Below are 15582 nucleotides of genomic sequence, written 5' to 3'. Positions count from 1 at the left end.
AGAGGAAGCTTTACTCTGTATCTAACCCCGTGCTGTCTCTGTCCTGGGAGTGTTTGATGGGGACAGTGTAGAGGGAGCTTTACTCTGTATCTAACCCCGTGCTGTACCTGTCCTGGGTGTGTTTGATGGGGACAGTGTAGAGGGAGCTTTACTCTGTATCTAGCCCCGTGCTGCACCTGTCCTGGGAGTGTTTGATGGGGGACAGTGTAGAGGAAGCTTTACTCTGTATCTAGCCCCGTGCTGTACCTGTCCTGGGAGTGTTTGATGGGGACAGTGTAGAGGAAGCTTTACTCTGTATCTAGCCCCGTGCTGTACCTGTCCTGGGAGTGTTTGATGGGGACAGTGTAGAGGGAGCTTTACTCTGTATCTAACCCCGTGCTGTACCTGTCCTGGGAGTGTTTGATGGGGACAGTGTAGAGGGAGCTTTACTCTGTATCTAGCCCCGTGCTGTACCTGTCCTGGGAGTGTTTGATGGGGGACAGTGTAGAGGGAGCTTTACTCTGTATCTAACCCCGTGCTGTCCCTGTCCTGGGAGTGTTTGATGGGGGACAGTGTAGAGGGAGCTTTATTTTGTGTCTAAAGTATTTAACATTATTCTTTGCCTCTCCCTCCCTTCCCGGCACGCTTTGTGTCAACAGGGGACCTGAGGCACATTAAGAAGTTGAAGCCATGGACTCTATACGAGGTTCTTGTGGAAAAGTACGAGTGGCCTTTGGAACTTGCTGCCCAGTTCACCCAGTTCCTGCTGCCAATGTTGGAGTTTGTGCCCGAGAGACGGGCTACGGCATTGGATTGTCTGAAACACTCGTGGCTCTCCTCATAACAACTTCCCAGCCCCGGGGCAGGACGGAGACAGAGAGAGCGTGGACTGCCCCATCAGCACCTCTGACAGAGAGAGAACCACAGCGATTGTGACCCCCACAAACACTGCCCCCTCGCTGCCCACCTGAGAGCCCCCCCCCTCAGCCCAGCCCCCTGCTCCCTCCATCGCATCCCCACCCTTCCAACCATCCCGGCTCCCTCGGGCAGGGAGGGGGGGGGATCAGTGTCTGCACTTGGACTCAGTGCCAGGGCAGGTTCACAGCCACCTCTGGGGGGGGGGGGAGAGATCCAGGGCTGGCTGGCGTGTCAGTTGGAGGTGGGTCGAGGGACTTGGTTGGGGCTGTGCGTGATGCCCCTGCAGTCGATCAGCCCACTGTCTCGGGGCAAAAGGGTGAGCATGTTCCGAGGAATCGCCCCCTCCCGCACTCAGTCCAGAGAGTCACACCCACTCCCTATCTCTGGAACCTCCTCCAGCCCCTACACCCCATCCAATCCTTGTAACCTCCTCCAGCACCTACACCCTTCCCTATCTCTGTAACCTCCTCCAGCACCTACACCCTTCCCTATCTCTGTAACCTCCTCCAGCCCCTACACCCTTCCCTATCTCTGTAACCTCCTCCAGCCCCTACACCCTTCCCTATCTCTGTAACCTCCTCCAGCCCCTACACTCTCCCTATCTCTAACCTCCTCCAGCCCCTACACCCCTCCCTATCTCTGTAACCTCCTCCAGCCCCTACACCCTCCCTATCTCTGTAACCTCCTCCAGCCCCTACACACCTCCCTATCTCTGTAACCTCCTCCAGTGCCTACATCCCTCCCTATCTCTGTAACCTCCTCCAGCCCCTACATCCCTCCCTATCTCTGTAACCTCCTCCAGCCCGTACATCCCTCCCTATCTCTGTAACCTCCTCCAGCCCCTAAATCCCTCCCTATCTCTGTAACCTCCTCCAGCCCCTACATCCCTCCCTATCTCTGTAAAGGGAGTGGCAATGGCCCAGTGGTATTATCGCTAGACTATTAATCCAGAAACTCAGCTAATGTTCTGGGGACCCGGGTTCGAATCCCGCCACGGCAGATGGTGGAATTTGAATTCAATATAAAGTATCCGGAATGAAGAATCTACTGATGACTCGTTGTCGGAAAAACCCATCTGGTTCGTTCAGGGAAGGAAATCTGCCGTCCTTACCCGGTCTGGCCTACATGTGACTCCAGAGCCACAGCAATGTGGGTGACTCTCAACTGCCCTCCAAGGGCAACTAGGAATGGGCAATAAATGATGGCCCAGCCGGCGACGCCCGTGTCCCACAGATGAATTTTTAAAAACTTCCTCCAGCCCCGACACCCCTCCCTATCTCGGTAACCTCCTCCAGCCCCTACACCCCTCCCTATCTCTGTAACCCCCTCCAGCCCCTACACCCCTCCCTATCTCTCTAACCTCCTCCAGCCCCTACACCCCTCCCTATCTCTGTAACCCCCTCCAGCCCCTACACCCCCTCCCTATCTCTGTAACCTCCTCCAGCCCCTACACCCCTCCCTATCTCTGTAACCCCCTCCAGCCCCTACACCCCCTCCCTATCTCTGTAACCTCCTCCAGCCCCTACACCCCTCCCTATCTCTGTAACCTCCTCCAGCCCCTACACCCCTCCCTATCTCTGTAACCTCCTCCAGCCCCTACACCCCTCCCTATCTCTGTAACCCCCTCCAGCCCCTACACCCCCTCCCTATCTCTGTAACCTCCTCCAGCCCCTACACCCCTCCCTATCTCGGTAACCTCCTCCAGCCCCTACACCCCTCCCTATCTCTCTAAGCTCCTACGACCCTCTGAGATCTCTGTGCTCCTCCAATTGCAGCCTGTGGAACATCTTCCGATTCCCATCGCTTCACCATTGGTGGCCGTGCCTTCAGCTGCGCGGGTGGGGGGGGGGTCCTAAGCTATGGAATTTCCTCCTTGAAATTCTCCATCTCACTCGCTCCCTCTGTCTGCCCTCTGAGGGAGCGCCGCACTGTGGGAGGGTCAGTGCTGAGGGAGCGCCGCACTGTGGGAGGGTCAGTGCTGAGGGAGCGCCGCACTGTGGGAGGGTCAGTGCTGAGGGAGCGCCGCACTGTGGGAGGGTCAGTGCTGAGGGAGCGCCGCACTGTGGGAGGGCTGCACTGTGGGGGGGGGGTCAGTGCTGAAGGGGCGCTGCACTGTGGGAGGGTCAGTGCTGAGGGAGCGCCGCACTGTGGGAGGGTCAGTGCTCAGGGAGCGCCGCACTGTGGGAGGGTCAGTGCTGGGAGAGTGCCGCACTGTGGGAGGGTCAGTGCTGAGGGAGCGCCGCACTGTGGGAGGGTCAGTGCTGAGGGAGTGCCGCACTGTGGGCGGGTCAGTGCTGAGGGAGCGCCGCACTGTGGGAGGGTCAGTGCTGAGGGAGCGCCGCACTGTGGGAGGGTCAGTGCTGAGGGAGCGCCGCACTGTGGGAGGGTCAGTGCTGAGGGAGCGCCGCACTGTGGGAGGGTCAGTGCTGAGGGAGCGCCGCACTGTGGGCGGGTCAGTGCTGAGGGAGCGCCGCACTGTGGGAGGGTCAGTGCTGAGGGAGTTCTCCCTGGTGGCCTGGGTCCAATATTTATCTTTCGACCGACAGCACTGAAAACAGATGATCTGGGTCACAATCACATTGCTGTGTGTGGGATCTTGCTGTGTATAAGCCAATGTCCACATTTGCTGCCTGGTCAGTGTGTCCGGAACTCCTTCACTGACCACGAAGCACCTCTAGAATGTTCCGAGATTGTGACGGGATTTTTTTGTACACATTTTCTACTGTGATTTTACTGGCGCGTAACTGCTTCAAGACTTGCTTAGATGATTATGATATCATCGATGACCCTGCTATCCATGACCCCTGCCTCCTCCCCCACCTCTGGGTCCTCCAAGCTGCCTCCGATCACAGGTTAGAGAGCCAGTGACTGGAGGAGGGAGGGAGTGGATGGGGGATTGTGTGACCAAGTTGCTGCCTGCCTCGGGCTGCTTGCAGAGGTGGATGCTAATACGTTTTGCCCTCGGTCTCAGTGACTCGAGGGTGCTGGGGCTCAGAGGGAGGGTCTGAGAAGCAATTTTTATTTTGGTGTGCGTGTGTGTGTGTGTTGGATATTGCATGTCCCTGACTCGCTGGGCAGCCTGGAGTCCCGCTGAGTGAGTGACCCGCCCTCACACCCGTCGGGTCCGCTCGCAATCTGTAACGTCACTCAGATCTCCAGGCGGGTGTTCCTTCAAACTTTCATTAAATTATTTTAAAATAATCTTTCTTTGACTTGTGTCTCACTGAGGGAAAAGCGTTCTAACATCACGGGAATATATCACCTCACTGTGATACTCTGATATATCCCAGACCCCTCACTGTAACACTCTGATATATCCCACACCCCTCACTTTAACACTGATATATTCCACACCCCTCACTGTAACACTCTGATATATCCCACACCCCTCACTTTAACACTCTGATATATCCCACACCCCTCACTGTAACACTCTGATATACCCCACACCCCTCACTGTAACACTCTGATATACCCCACACCACTCACTGTAACACTCTGATATACCCCACACCCCTCACTGTAACACTGATATACCCCACACCCCTCACTGGAACACTGTGATATACCCCACACCCCTCACTGTAACACTCTGATAGATCCCACACCCCTCACTGTAACACTGATATACCCCACACCCCTCACTGTAACACTCTGATATATCCCACACCCCTCACTGAAACACTCTGATATATCCCACACCCCTCACTGTAACACTCTGATATACCCCACACCCCTCACTGTAACACTCTGATATATCCCACGCCCCTCACGGTAACACTCTGATATACCCCACACCCCTCACTGTAACACTCTGATATACCCCACACCCCTCACTGTAACACTCTGATATACCCCACACCCCTCACTGTAACACACTGATATATCCCACACCCCTCACTGAAACACTCTGATATACCCCACACCCCTCACTGTAACACTCTGATGTACCCCACACCCCTCACTGTAACACTCTGATATACCCCACACCCCTCACTGTAACACTCTGATCTACCCCACACCCCTCACTGTAACACACTGATATACCCCACACCCCTCACTGTAACACTCTGATATACCCCACACCCCTCACTGTAACACACTGATATACCCCACACCCCTCACTGTAACACTCTGATATACCCCACACCCCTCACTGTAACACACTGATATACCCCACACCCCTCACTGTAACACTCTGATATACCCCACACCCCTCACTGCAACACTCTTTTATACCCCACACCCCTCACTGTAACACTCTTTTATACCCCACACCCCTCACTGTAACACTCTGATATACCCCACACCCCTCACTGTAACACTCTGATATACCCCACACCCCTCACTGTAACACTCTGATATATCCCACACCCCTCACTGTAACACTCTGATATACTCCACACCCCTCACTGTAACACTGATATACCCCACACCCCTCACTGCAACACTCTTTTATACCCCACACCCCTCACTGTAACACTCTGATATACCCCACACCCCTCACTGTAACACTCTGATATACCCCACACCCCTCACTGCAACACTCTTTTATACCCCACACCCCTCACTGTAACACTCTGATATACCCCACACCCCTCACTATAACACTCTGATATACCCCACACCCCTCACTGTAACACTCTGATATACCCCACACCCCTCACTATAACACTCTGATATACCCAACACCCCTCACTGTAACACTCTGATATACCCCACACCCCTCACTGTAACACTCTGATATACCCCACACCCCTCACTGTAACACTCTGATATACCCCACACCCCTCACTGTAACACTCTGATATACCCCACACCCCGCACTGTAACACTGATATACCCCACACCCCTCACTGTAACACTCTGATATACCCCACACCCCTCACTGTAACACTCTGATATACCCCACACCCCTCACTGTAACACTCTGATATCCCCCACACCCCTCACCGATATATCCCATATCAATATTAATAATGATTGCTTTTGACAACAGATATTGAGAAATATCTTTAATTTCTTTGTATTTATCACAATATATAATATAAACTGGACTCAAAGATAAAATATAAAATACTGGTGGCGATTTGGCAAGATCTGGAAGCTTCCAGCACACTCCATTCACCCACCGAGTTAGATAGTCAGGTTAAAAACATCAACAGCATCATTTAAACTTCAGAAAACTATCATAAAATCGCAAAAAATATAAAATCAACTCAATGCCTTCCTCTGCCTTTGTGAGAATGTTCACACAGGCATTCACTTCCCTCTACACTGTCCCCATCAAACACTCCCAGGACAGGTACAGCACGGGGTTAGATATAGAGTAAAGCTCCCTCTACACTGTCCCCATCAAACACTCCCAGGACAGGTACAGCACGGGGTTAGATACAGAGTAAAGCTCCCTCTGCACTGTCCCCATCAAACACTCCCAGGACAGGTACAGCACGGGGTTAGATACAGAGTAAAGCTCCCTCTACACTGTCCCCATCAAACACTCCCAGGACAGGTACAGCACGGGGTTAGATACAGAGTAAAGCTCCCTCTACACTGTCCCCCATCAAACACTCCCAGGACAGGTACAGCACGGGGTTAGATACAGAGTAAAACTCCATCTACACTGTCCCCATCAAACACTCCCAGGACAGGTACAGCACGGGGTTAGATACAGAGTAAAGCTCCCTCTACACTGTCCCCCATCAAACACTGTCCCCCATCAAACACTCCCAGGACAGGTACAGCACGGGGTTAGATACAGAGTAAAGCTCCCTCTACACTGTCCCCCATCAAACACTCCCAGGACAGGTACAGCACGGTGTTAGATACAGAGTAAAGCTCCCTCTACACTGTCCCCATCAAACACTCCCAGGACAGGTACCGCACGGGGTTAGATACAGAGTAAAGCTCCCTCTACACTGTCCCCATCAAACACTCCCAGGACAGGTACAGCACGGGGTTAGATACAGAGTAAAGCTCCCTCTACACTGTCCCCATCAAACACTCCCAGGACAGGTACAGCACGGGGTTAGATACAGAGTAAAGCTCCCTCTACACTGTTCCCATCAAACACTCCCAGGACAGGTACAGCACGGGGTTAGATACAGAGTAAAGCTCCCTCTACACTGTCCCCATCAAACACTCCCAGGACAGGTACAGCACGGGGTTAGATACAGAGTAAAGCTCCCTCTACACTGTCCCCATCAAACACTCCCAGGACAGGTACAGCACGGCGTTAGATACAGAGTAAAGCTCCCTCTACACTGTCCCCATCAAACACTCCCAGGACAGGTACAGCACGGGGTTAGATACAGAGTAAAGCTCCCTCTACACTGTCCCCCATCAAACACTGTCCCCCATCAAACACTCCCAGGACAGGTACAGCACGGGGTTAGATACAGAGTAAAGCTCCCTCTACACTGTCCCCCATCAAACACTCCCAGGACAGGTACAGCACGGGGTTAGATACAGAGTAAAGCTCCCCCTCCCCCTCCCTGGTTCCCGTCAGTGAGAAAAATGTGGCGACCACAATCGTACCGAGAGATCTTAAAAAATAAATCAATCGTCCTGACGATCTCTTTGATTGTACGTCTGTGATTACCTGAATAAAGAGGAGACTTCCCTCCTCATTTCCCCTGACAGGGTTCAACCAGCTTTCCCCACCCTGCCAAAAAAAAACCGTGCATTCCCCTTTAAGGGGGACGTCACCCTCTCCCTTTAATTGTTGATTGTCCCGCACAGTGCCTCGTGTCGCCTGGAAGGGGCACTCTCTGGTGCCCTCGCCTGGCTTTACCCGGCACTGCAGGGGGTGGGAAACACAGCCTCCAATACTAGGCCCGAATTTTCGGTCAATGTGATGTCGGGCCTTCCGCTCATTCACAAATGATTCTGCACAGAAAACTCAGTAAATAAACGCAGAATCATCTGCCAGACATCTCCCACCCACTTCCCCGTTCAATAAAATTAATGGTGGGTTAAATAAGGCCCTTGAAGCCTAGGACTCAATTGTAGGCCGCAGCCTCTCGCACATGGCTTCAGCCTCTCAAATTTCAGGAAAAAATCATTTTTGGCGCAACGCCAGCAACTAAAACATCAAACTGTACAGAGCGAAATTATTCAAAAGGCAATTGTAATTCAATAAACAAGGTAAAGTATGGCTTCCGTCGCCTCAGCCTTGTCCTCTCATGCTGCCTTCCAGCAGGCCTGAACATTAATCAATTGCAAAAACATCGAAGGTAACACAGAAACTTCTGCCCCTGCGCCGTGTCGAAATTGTATTTCAAATCGATTTCAATAAAGTGGCAAAAAAACGGTACAGGATTGAGCAGAGAATTGACAAGCAGTTTCAGTCCTGAGTCGAGGAAATCTCAGCCCTCCTTCAAAACACACCCCGAGACACCCCTCATCACATTGGGAAATTCCGGTGTGGGATTCAGGTCACGTCACCCAGCAGCCCTGTGATGTGCCATTGTCAGACTGTCCAAGACCTGCGTTTAGATGATTACAAAATAAATTAACATCAGGAACAGAAACAGACCCAACCGTCCCCGTCACCGTGTGGGGGAATCACAGACCCCCGTCCCGTCACCGTGTGGGGGAATCACAGACCCCCCTGTCCCGTCACCGTGTGGGGGAATCACAGACCCCCCGTCCCGTCACCGTGTGGGGGAATCACAGACCCCCCCGTCCCGTCACCGTGTGGGGGAATCACAGACCCCCCGTCCCGTCACCGTGTGGGGGAATCACAGACCCCCCCCCATCCCGTCACCGTGTGGGGGAATCACAGACCCCCGTCCCGTCACCGTGTGGGGGAATCACAGACCCCCCCCCGTCCCGTCACCGTGTGGGGAATCACAGACCCCCGTCCCGTCACCGTGTGGGGGAATCACAGACCCCCCCCCGTCACCGTGTGGGGGAATCACAGACCCCCCCCGTCCCATCACCGTGTGGGGGAATCACAGACCCCCCGTCCCGTCACCGTGTGGGGGAATCACAGACCCCCCCCCGTCCCGTCACCGTGTGGGGAATCACAGACCCCCGTCCCGTCACCGTGTGGGGGAGTCACAGACCCCCCCCCGTCACCGTGTGGGGGAATCACAGACCCCCCCCGTCCCGTCACCTTGTGGGGGAATCACAGACCACCCCCGTCCCGTCACCGTGTGGGAGAATCACAGACCCCCCCCGTCCCGTCACCGTGTGGGGGAATCACAGACCCCCCCCGTCCCGTCACCGTGTGGGAGAATCACAGACCCCCCCGTCCCGTCACCGTGTGGGGGAATCACAGACCCCCGTCCCGTCACCGTGTGGGGGAATCACAGACCCCCCCGTCCCGTCACCGTGTGGGGGAATCACAGACCCCCCCCGTCCCGTCACCGTGTGGGGGAATCACAGACCCCCCCCGTCCCGTCACCGTGTGGGGGAATCACAGACCCCCCCGTCCCGTCACCGTGTGGGGGAATCACAGACACAGATAACCCCCTCCCCTGTGCTCTCCCCTATGGGGCGAGCTGAAATCCAGGATAGGGTGTAATGTGTGAGTGGGCCGTTCCCCTCACCTCTCCGACGCTCTCAATGTCTCTCGATCCTTCGCTCCAGATGTAATCCTGAATCCCCAAGGTCGGAAAGGTCGACACAGGCCTTGTCCATTCTCCCAGCTCACCAGGTAAAGACTAGATCTCCTCACAGATGATTGGCCAGGCTTGAGGCACTGCCCCATTGGCTGAACATGTTGAATTCACTCCCACAGAAAGTAGTTGAGGCCAAAATGTTGTGTAATTTCGAGAAGAAATTAGATATCGCTCTTGGGACTACTGGGATCGAGGGATATGGGGGGGAAGGGGGGGGATCAGGATATTGAATTCGATGATCAGCCATGATCAAAATGAATGGTGGAGCAGCTCGAAGGGCCGAATGGCCTCCTCCTGCTTCTAGTTTCTAAACTTAGCGAGACTGATCCCAATCCCTGATAGGTCCAGCCAATCAACCAGAAATTCCCATCCCGAGATCCCCATCCCAGCCAACCGTCCAATCAGTGCTCTATACCCCAATCATCGACCCAATCAGAGATCGACATCCCAGCCAACCGTCCAATCAGTGCTCTGTACCCCAATCATCGACCCAATCAGAGATCGACATCCCAGCCAACCGTCCAATCAGTGCTCTATACCCCAATCATCGACCCAATCAGAGATCGACATCCCAGCCAACCGTCCAATCAGTGCTCTATACCCCAATCATCGACCCAATCAGAGATCGACATCCCAGCCAACCGTCCAATCAGTGCTCTATACCCCAATCATCGACCCAATCAGAGATCGACATCCCAGCCAACCGTCCAATCAGTGCTCTATACCCCAATCATCGACCCAATCAGAGATCAACGTCCCAGTCAACCATCCGATTAGATATCACTTCACCAGTCAATCATCCAATCAGAAATCACTTCCCCAGTCAACCATCCAATCAGAAATCACTTCCCCAGTCAACCATCCAATCAGAAATCACTTCCCCAGTCAACCATCCAATCAGAAATCACTTACCCAGTCAACCATCCAATCAGAGATCAACATCCCAAGTCAACTGTCCAATCAGAGCTCCACATACAAATGAACAATCCAATCAGAAACCTACGTCCAAGTCAACCATCCAATAAGAGATCCACATTCCAGCCAACTATCCAATCAGCAAGAACCACCTAAGTCCATTGGCCAATCAGAGAGAAAAAAAGACTCAAATCTTCAACAGAAGAGCAAGTCAGGGGTCCAATAGGAGAGCGAGCAATCCAGCACAGTGACCAATCAGGACTTCACTAGGCGATATCAGCACACTGCAGAGCACCCACAGCACTGACCCTCCCACAATGCACTGCTCCCTCAGCACTGACCCTCCCACAGTGCACTGCTCCCACAGCACTGACCCTCCCACAATGCACTGCTCCCTCAGCACTGACCCTCCCACAGTGCGGCGCTCCCTCAGCACTGACCCTCCCACAGTGCGGCGCTCCCTCAGCACTGACCCTCCCACAGTGCGGCGCTCCCTCGGCACTGACCCTCCCACAGTGCGGCGCTCCCTCAGCACTGACCCTCCCACAGTGCGGCGTTCCCTCGGCACTGACCCGCCCACAGTGCGGCGTTCCCTCGGCACTGACCCGCCCACAGTGCGGCGTTCCCTCGGCACTGACCCGCCCACAGTGCGGCGCTCCCTCGGCACTGACCCTCCCACAGTGCGGCGCTCCCTCGGCACTGACCCTCCCACAGTGCGGCGCTCCCTCAGCACTGACCCTCCCACAGTGCGGCGTTCCCTCGGCACTGACCCGCCCACAGTGTGGCGCTGCCTCATCAATCGAGCTAATTCCCAACTATTAATGGATCCCCTTCAATCAAACAGATCTCCATTGATCCAAGTGATTCCCAGATCAGGCAGGAGCAGGGCAGAGATCAGAGGAGTTCCAAATGAAACTGCATTTGTTTCAATACTGGAGACCTGACGGGCAAGGCAGATGCACTCAGGGCCTGGATGGGTCGGTGGGACTGGGACATTATAGCTGTTACTGAAACATGGCTGAGGGAGGGACAGGACTGGCAGCTCAATGTTCCGGGGTACAGATGCTATAGGAAAGATAGAACAGGAGGTAAGTGGGGAGAGGAAGTTGCATTTTTGATTCGGGAGAACATCACGGCCGTACTGAGAGGGGATATATCCCAGGGTTCGCCTCTCGAGTCTGTATGGGTTTAACTGAGAAATAAGAAGGGAGAGATCACTTTGATAGGATTGTACTATAGGCCCCCAAATAGTCAGCGGGAAATTGAGGAGCAAATATGTAAGGAGATTACAGATAGCTCCAAGAAAAATAGGGTGGTAATAGTAGGGGACATTAACTTTCCCAACATTGACTGGGACAGCCATAGTATTAGAGGATTGGATGGAGAGAAATTTGTTGAGTGTATTCAGGAGGAATTTCTCATTCAGTCTGTGGATGGCCTGACTAGAGAGGGGGCAAAACGTGACCTCCTCTTGGGAAATAAGGAAGGGCAGGTGACAGAAGTGTTAGTGAGGGATCACTTTGGGACCAGTGACCATAATTCTATTGGTTTTAAGATCGCTATGGAGAATGATAGGTCTGGCCCAAAAGTTCAAATTCTAAATTGGGGCAAGGCCAACTTTGATGGTATCAGGCAGGAACTTCCAACAGTTAATTGGGGGAGTCTGTGGGAAGGCAAAGGGACGTCTGGTAAGTGGGAGGCTTTCAAAAGTGTGTTAACCAGGGTTCAGGGTAAACACATTCCTCTTAGAGTGAAGGGCAAGGCTGGGAGAAGTAGGGAACCTTGGATGACTCGGGATATTGAGGCCCTGGTCAAGAAGAAGGAGGTACATGACATGCACAGGCAGCTGGGATCTCTGGTCCGAGAAGTGTACTAAGAAGTGGGAAGCGGAAGAACACCTCCAGTGATAAACAGGAGTTCGAGCATCCGGTAGAAGCGGCTGAGGGACTTCACTGGTGCATTCTGGGAGAAGTCGGCCCGGCAACATCTACCAAGAAGTGGGGAGCGGAAGATCTGGTGTCAAGGAGCGGTAAGGCCGAAACACGACATTAGTGTTTCCCTCCTCTGACAAAAAAGGAGAGAAGGTAAAAGTGAAGGTAAGAGTTTTATAAATTTTCTCAAATAGTTTAATTGATGTTTGAAATGTCGGTTGGTGGGGTTAAGTGCTGCACTTGTGAGATGTGGGAAATCCAATGTCTCGGAAAACTATATCTGCAGGAAGTGCACCCAATTGCAGCTCCTTACAGGCCGCATGGATAGGTTGGAGCAGCAGTTGGATGCACTTAGGAGCAGGAAGGAGGCGGAAAGCATCATAGATAGGAGCTTTAGAGACGTGATCACACCCAAGGTGCAGGCAGATAGATGGGTGACCGCCAGAAGGGGCAGGCAGTCAGTGCAGGAATCCCCTGTGGTCATCCCCCTCTCTAACAAGTATACCGTTTTGGATACTGTTGGGGGGAGGATGGCCTATCGGGGATACCAGCAGCAGCAGCCAGAGCAGTGGTACCACGGCTGGCTCTGTTGTTAAGCAGGGAGGGACAAAGAGGACTAGAGCAATAGTTATAGGGGACTCTGTAGTTAGGGGTACAGATAGGCACTTCTGTGGAGGTGAAAGAGACTCCAGGATGGTCTGTTGCCTCCCTGGTGCCAGGGTCCAGGATGTCTCTAAATGGGCACAAAGCATTCTGAAGGGAGAGGGTGAACAGCCTGAGGTCGTGGTACATATTGGTACTAACGGCATAGGCAGGAAGAGTGATGAGGTCCTGCAGCAGCAGTTTAGGGAGTTAGGTAGAAAGTTAAAAAGCAGGAACTCTAGGGTTGTAATCTCAGGATTACTCCCTGTGCCCCGTGCCAGTGAGGCGAGGAATAGGAAGATAGTGCAGCTCAACATGTGGCTAAACAGCTGGTGTAGGAGGGAGGGTTTCAGATATCTGAACCATTGGGGTCTCTTCCGGGGCAGGTGGGACCTGTACAAGAAGGACGAGTTGCATCTAAACTGGAGGGACATAAATATTCTGGCCGGGAGGTTGGCTAGTGTCACACGGGAGGATTTAAACTAGTTTGGCAGGGGGGGGTGGGAACCAAAGAAAAGGTGAATTAGCTGAAGGGGAACGAGAGAGTAGGGCCAGTAAGACTCAGAGAAACAGCAGGCAGGGTGGGGTTGCTAATCAGAGAGGGTCTGGTGGACTGAAGTGCAGTTGTTTCAATGTGAGAAGTGTAACAGGTAAGGCAGATGAACTTAGAGCTTGGATTAGTACGAGGAACTACGATGTTGCTGCCATTACAGAGACTTGGTTAAGGGAAGGACAGGATTGGCAGCTTAACATTCCAGAATATAGATGTTTCAGGCGTGATAGAGGGGGATTTAAAAGGGGTGGGGGGAGTTGCACTCCTGGTTAAGGAGAATATCACAGCTGTTCTCCGGGAGGACACCTCGGAGGGTTCATACAGCGAGGCGATATGGGTAGAGCTCAGGAATAGGAAGGGTGTAGTCACAATGTTGGGGGTTTACTATAGGCCACCCAACTGCCAGTGGGAGATAGAGGAACAGATGTGTAGACAGATTTTGGCAAGGTATAAAAGTAACAGGGTTGTTGTGGCGGGAGATTTTAATTTCCCCTATATTGACTGGGACTCACTTAGTGCTAGGGGCGTGGATGGGGCAGAGTTTGTAAGGAGCATCCAGGAGGGCTTCCTGAAACAGTATGTAGATAGTCCAACTAGGGAAGGGGCCGTACTGGACCTGGTATTGGGGAATGAGCCCGGCCAGGTGGTCGATGTTTCAGTAGGGGAGCAGTTCAGGAACAGTGACCACAATTCAGTAAGCTTTAAGGTACTGATGGATAATAAGTGTAGTCCTCAAGTTAAGGTGCTAATTGGGGGAAGGTTAATTACAACAATATTAGGCAAGAACTGAAGAATGTAGATTGGGGGCAGATGTTTGAGGGCAAATCAACATCTGGCATGTGGGAGGCTTTCAACTGTAAGTTGATAGGGATTCAGGATTGGCACATTCCTGTAAGGATGAAGGATAAGTATGGCAAGTTTTGGGAACCTTGGATAATGAGAGATATTGTGAGCTGAGTCAAAGAGAAAAAGGAAGCATTTGTCAAAGCTAGGAGGCTGGGAACACATGAAGCAAGTGTAGAATACAAGGAAAGTAGAAAGAAACTTAAGCAAGGAGTAAGAAGAGCTAAAAGGGGTCATGAAAAAGCATTGGCCAGCAGGATTAAGGAAAATCCCAAGGCTTTTTATACATATATAAAGAGCAAGAGGGTAGCCAGGGAGAGGGTTGGCCCACTCAAGGACAAGGGAGGGAATCTATGTGTGGAGCCAGAGGAAATGGGTGAGGTATTAAATGAGTACTTTGTGTCAGTATTCACCAAAGAAAAGGACTTGGTGGATGATGAGTCTGGGGAAGGGTGTGTAGATAGTTTGAGTCATGTTGAGATCAAAAAGGAGGAGGTATTGGAGTTCTTGAGAAACATTAAGGTTGACAAGTCCCCAGGGCCTGATGGGATATACCCCAGAATACTGAGAGATGCAAGGGAGGAAATTGCTGGGGCCTTGGGAGAAATCTTTGTATCCTCACTGGCTACAGGGGAGATACAGTAAGAGTTTTAACAACACCAGGTTAAAGTCCAACAGGTTTATTTGGTAGCAAATACCATTAGCTTTCAGAGCGCTGCTCCTTCGTCAGATGGAAGGAGCAGCGCTCCGAAAGATAATGGTACTTGCTACCAAATAAACCTGTTGGACTTTAACCAGGTGTTGTTAAAACTCTTACTATGTTTACCCCAGTCCAACGCCGGCATCTCCACATCGTGACTACAGGAGAGATCCCAGAGGATTGGAGAGTGGCCAATATTGTTCCTTTGTTTAAGAAGGGTCGCAAGAATAATCCAGGAATTACAGGCCGGTGAGCCTTACATCAGTGGTAGGGAAATTATTGGAGAGGATTCTTCAAGACAGAATTCATTCCCACTTAGAAATAAGTGGATTATTAGTGAGAGGCAACATGGTTTTGTGAAGGGGAGGTCGTGTCTCACGAACTTGATTGAGTTTTTTGAGGAAGTGACGAAGATGATTGATGAGGGTAGGGCAGTGGATGTTGTCTACATGGACTTCAGTAAGGCCTTTGACG

The 15582-nt window shown here is 52.5% G+C and overlaps 1 protein-coding gene across 1 annotated transcript in view; it reads left to right on the top strand.

Moving 5' to 3' along the window:
* Window positions 1-4098, top strand: part of LOC144489771 (SRSF protein kinase 3-like) — a gene marked incomplete at its 5' end in the record, with an annotated part of 31131 nt that extends 27033 nt beyond the window's left edge. The window contains one exon of the mRNA XM_078207631.1: window positions 639-4098. Within this exon, the coding sequence (XP_078063757.1) occupies window positions 639-823 (185 nt within the window). The remainder of the gene's footprint in view (window positions 1-638) is intronic.
* Window positions 4099-15582: the final 11484 nt, after the last annotated feature.

The sequence above is a fragment of the Mustelus asterias genome, unplaced genomic scaffold (assembly GCF_964213995.1).
Source record: "Mustelus asterias unplaced genomic scaffold, sMusAst1.hap1.1 HAP1_SCAFFOLD_2531, whole genome shotgun sequence".
Lineage (NCBI taxonomy): Eukaryota > Metazoa > Chordata > Chondrichthyes > Carcharhiniformes > Triakidae > Mustelus > Mustelus asterias.
Note: the sequence above shows the minus strand (reverse complement) of the source record. Positions and strands in the feature narration are given on the sequence as shown.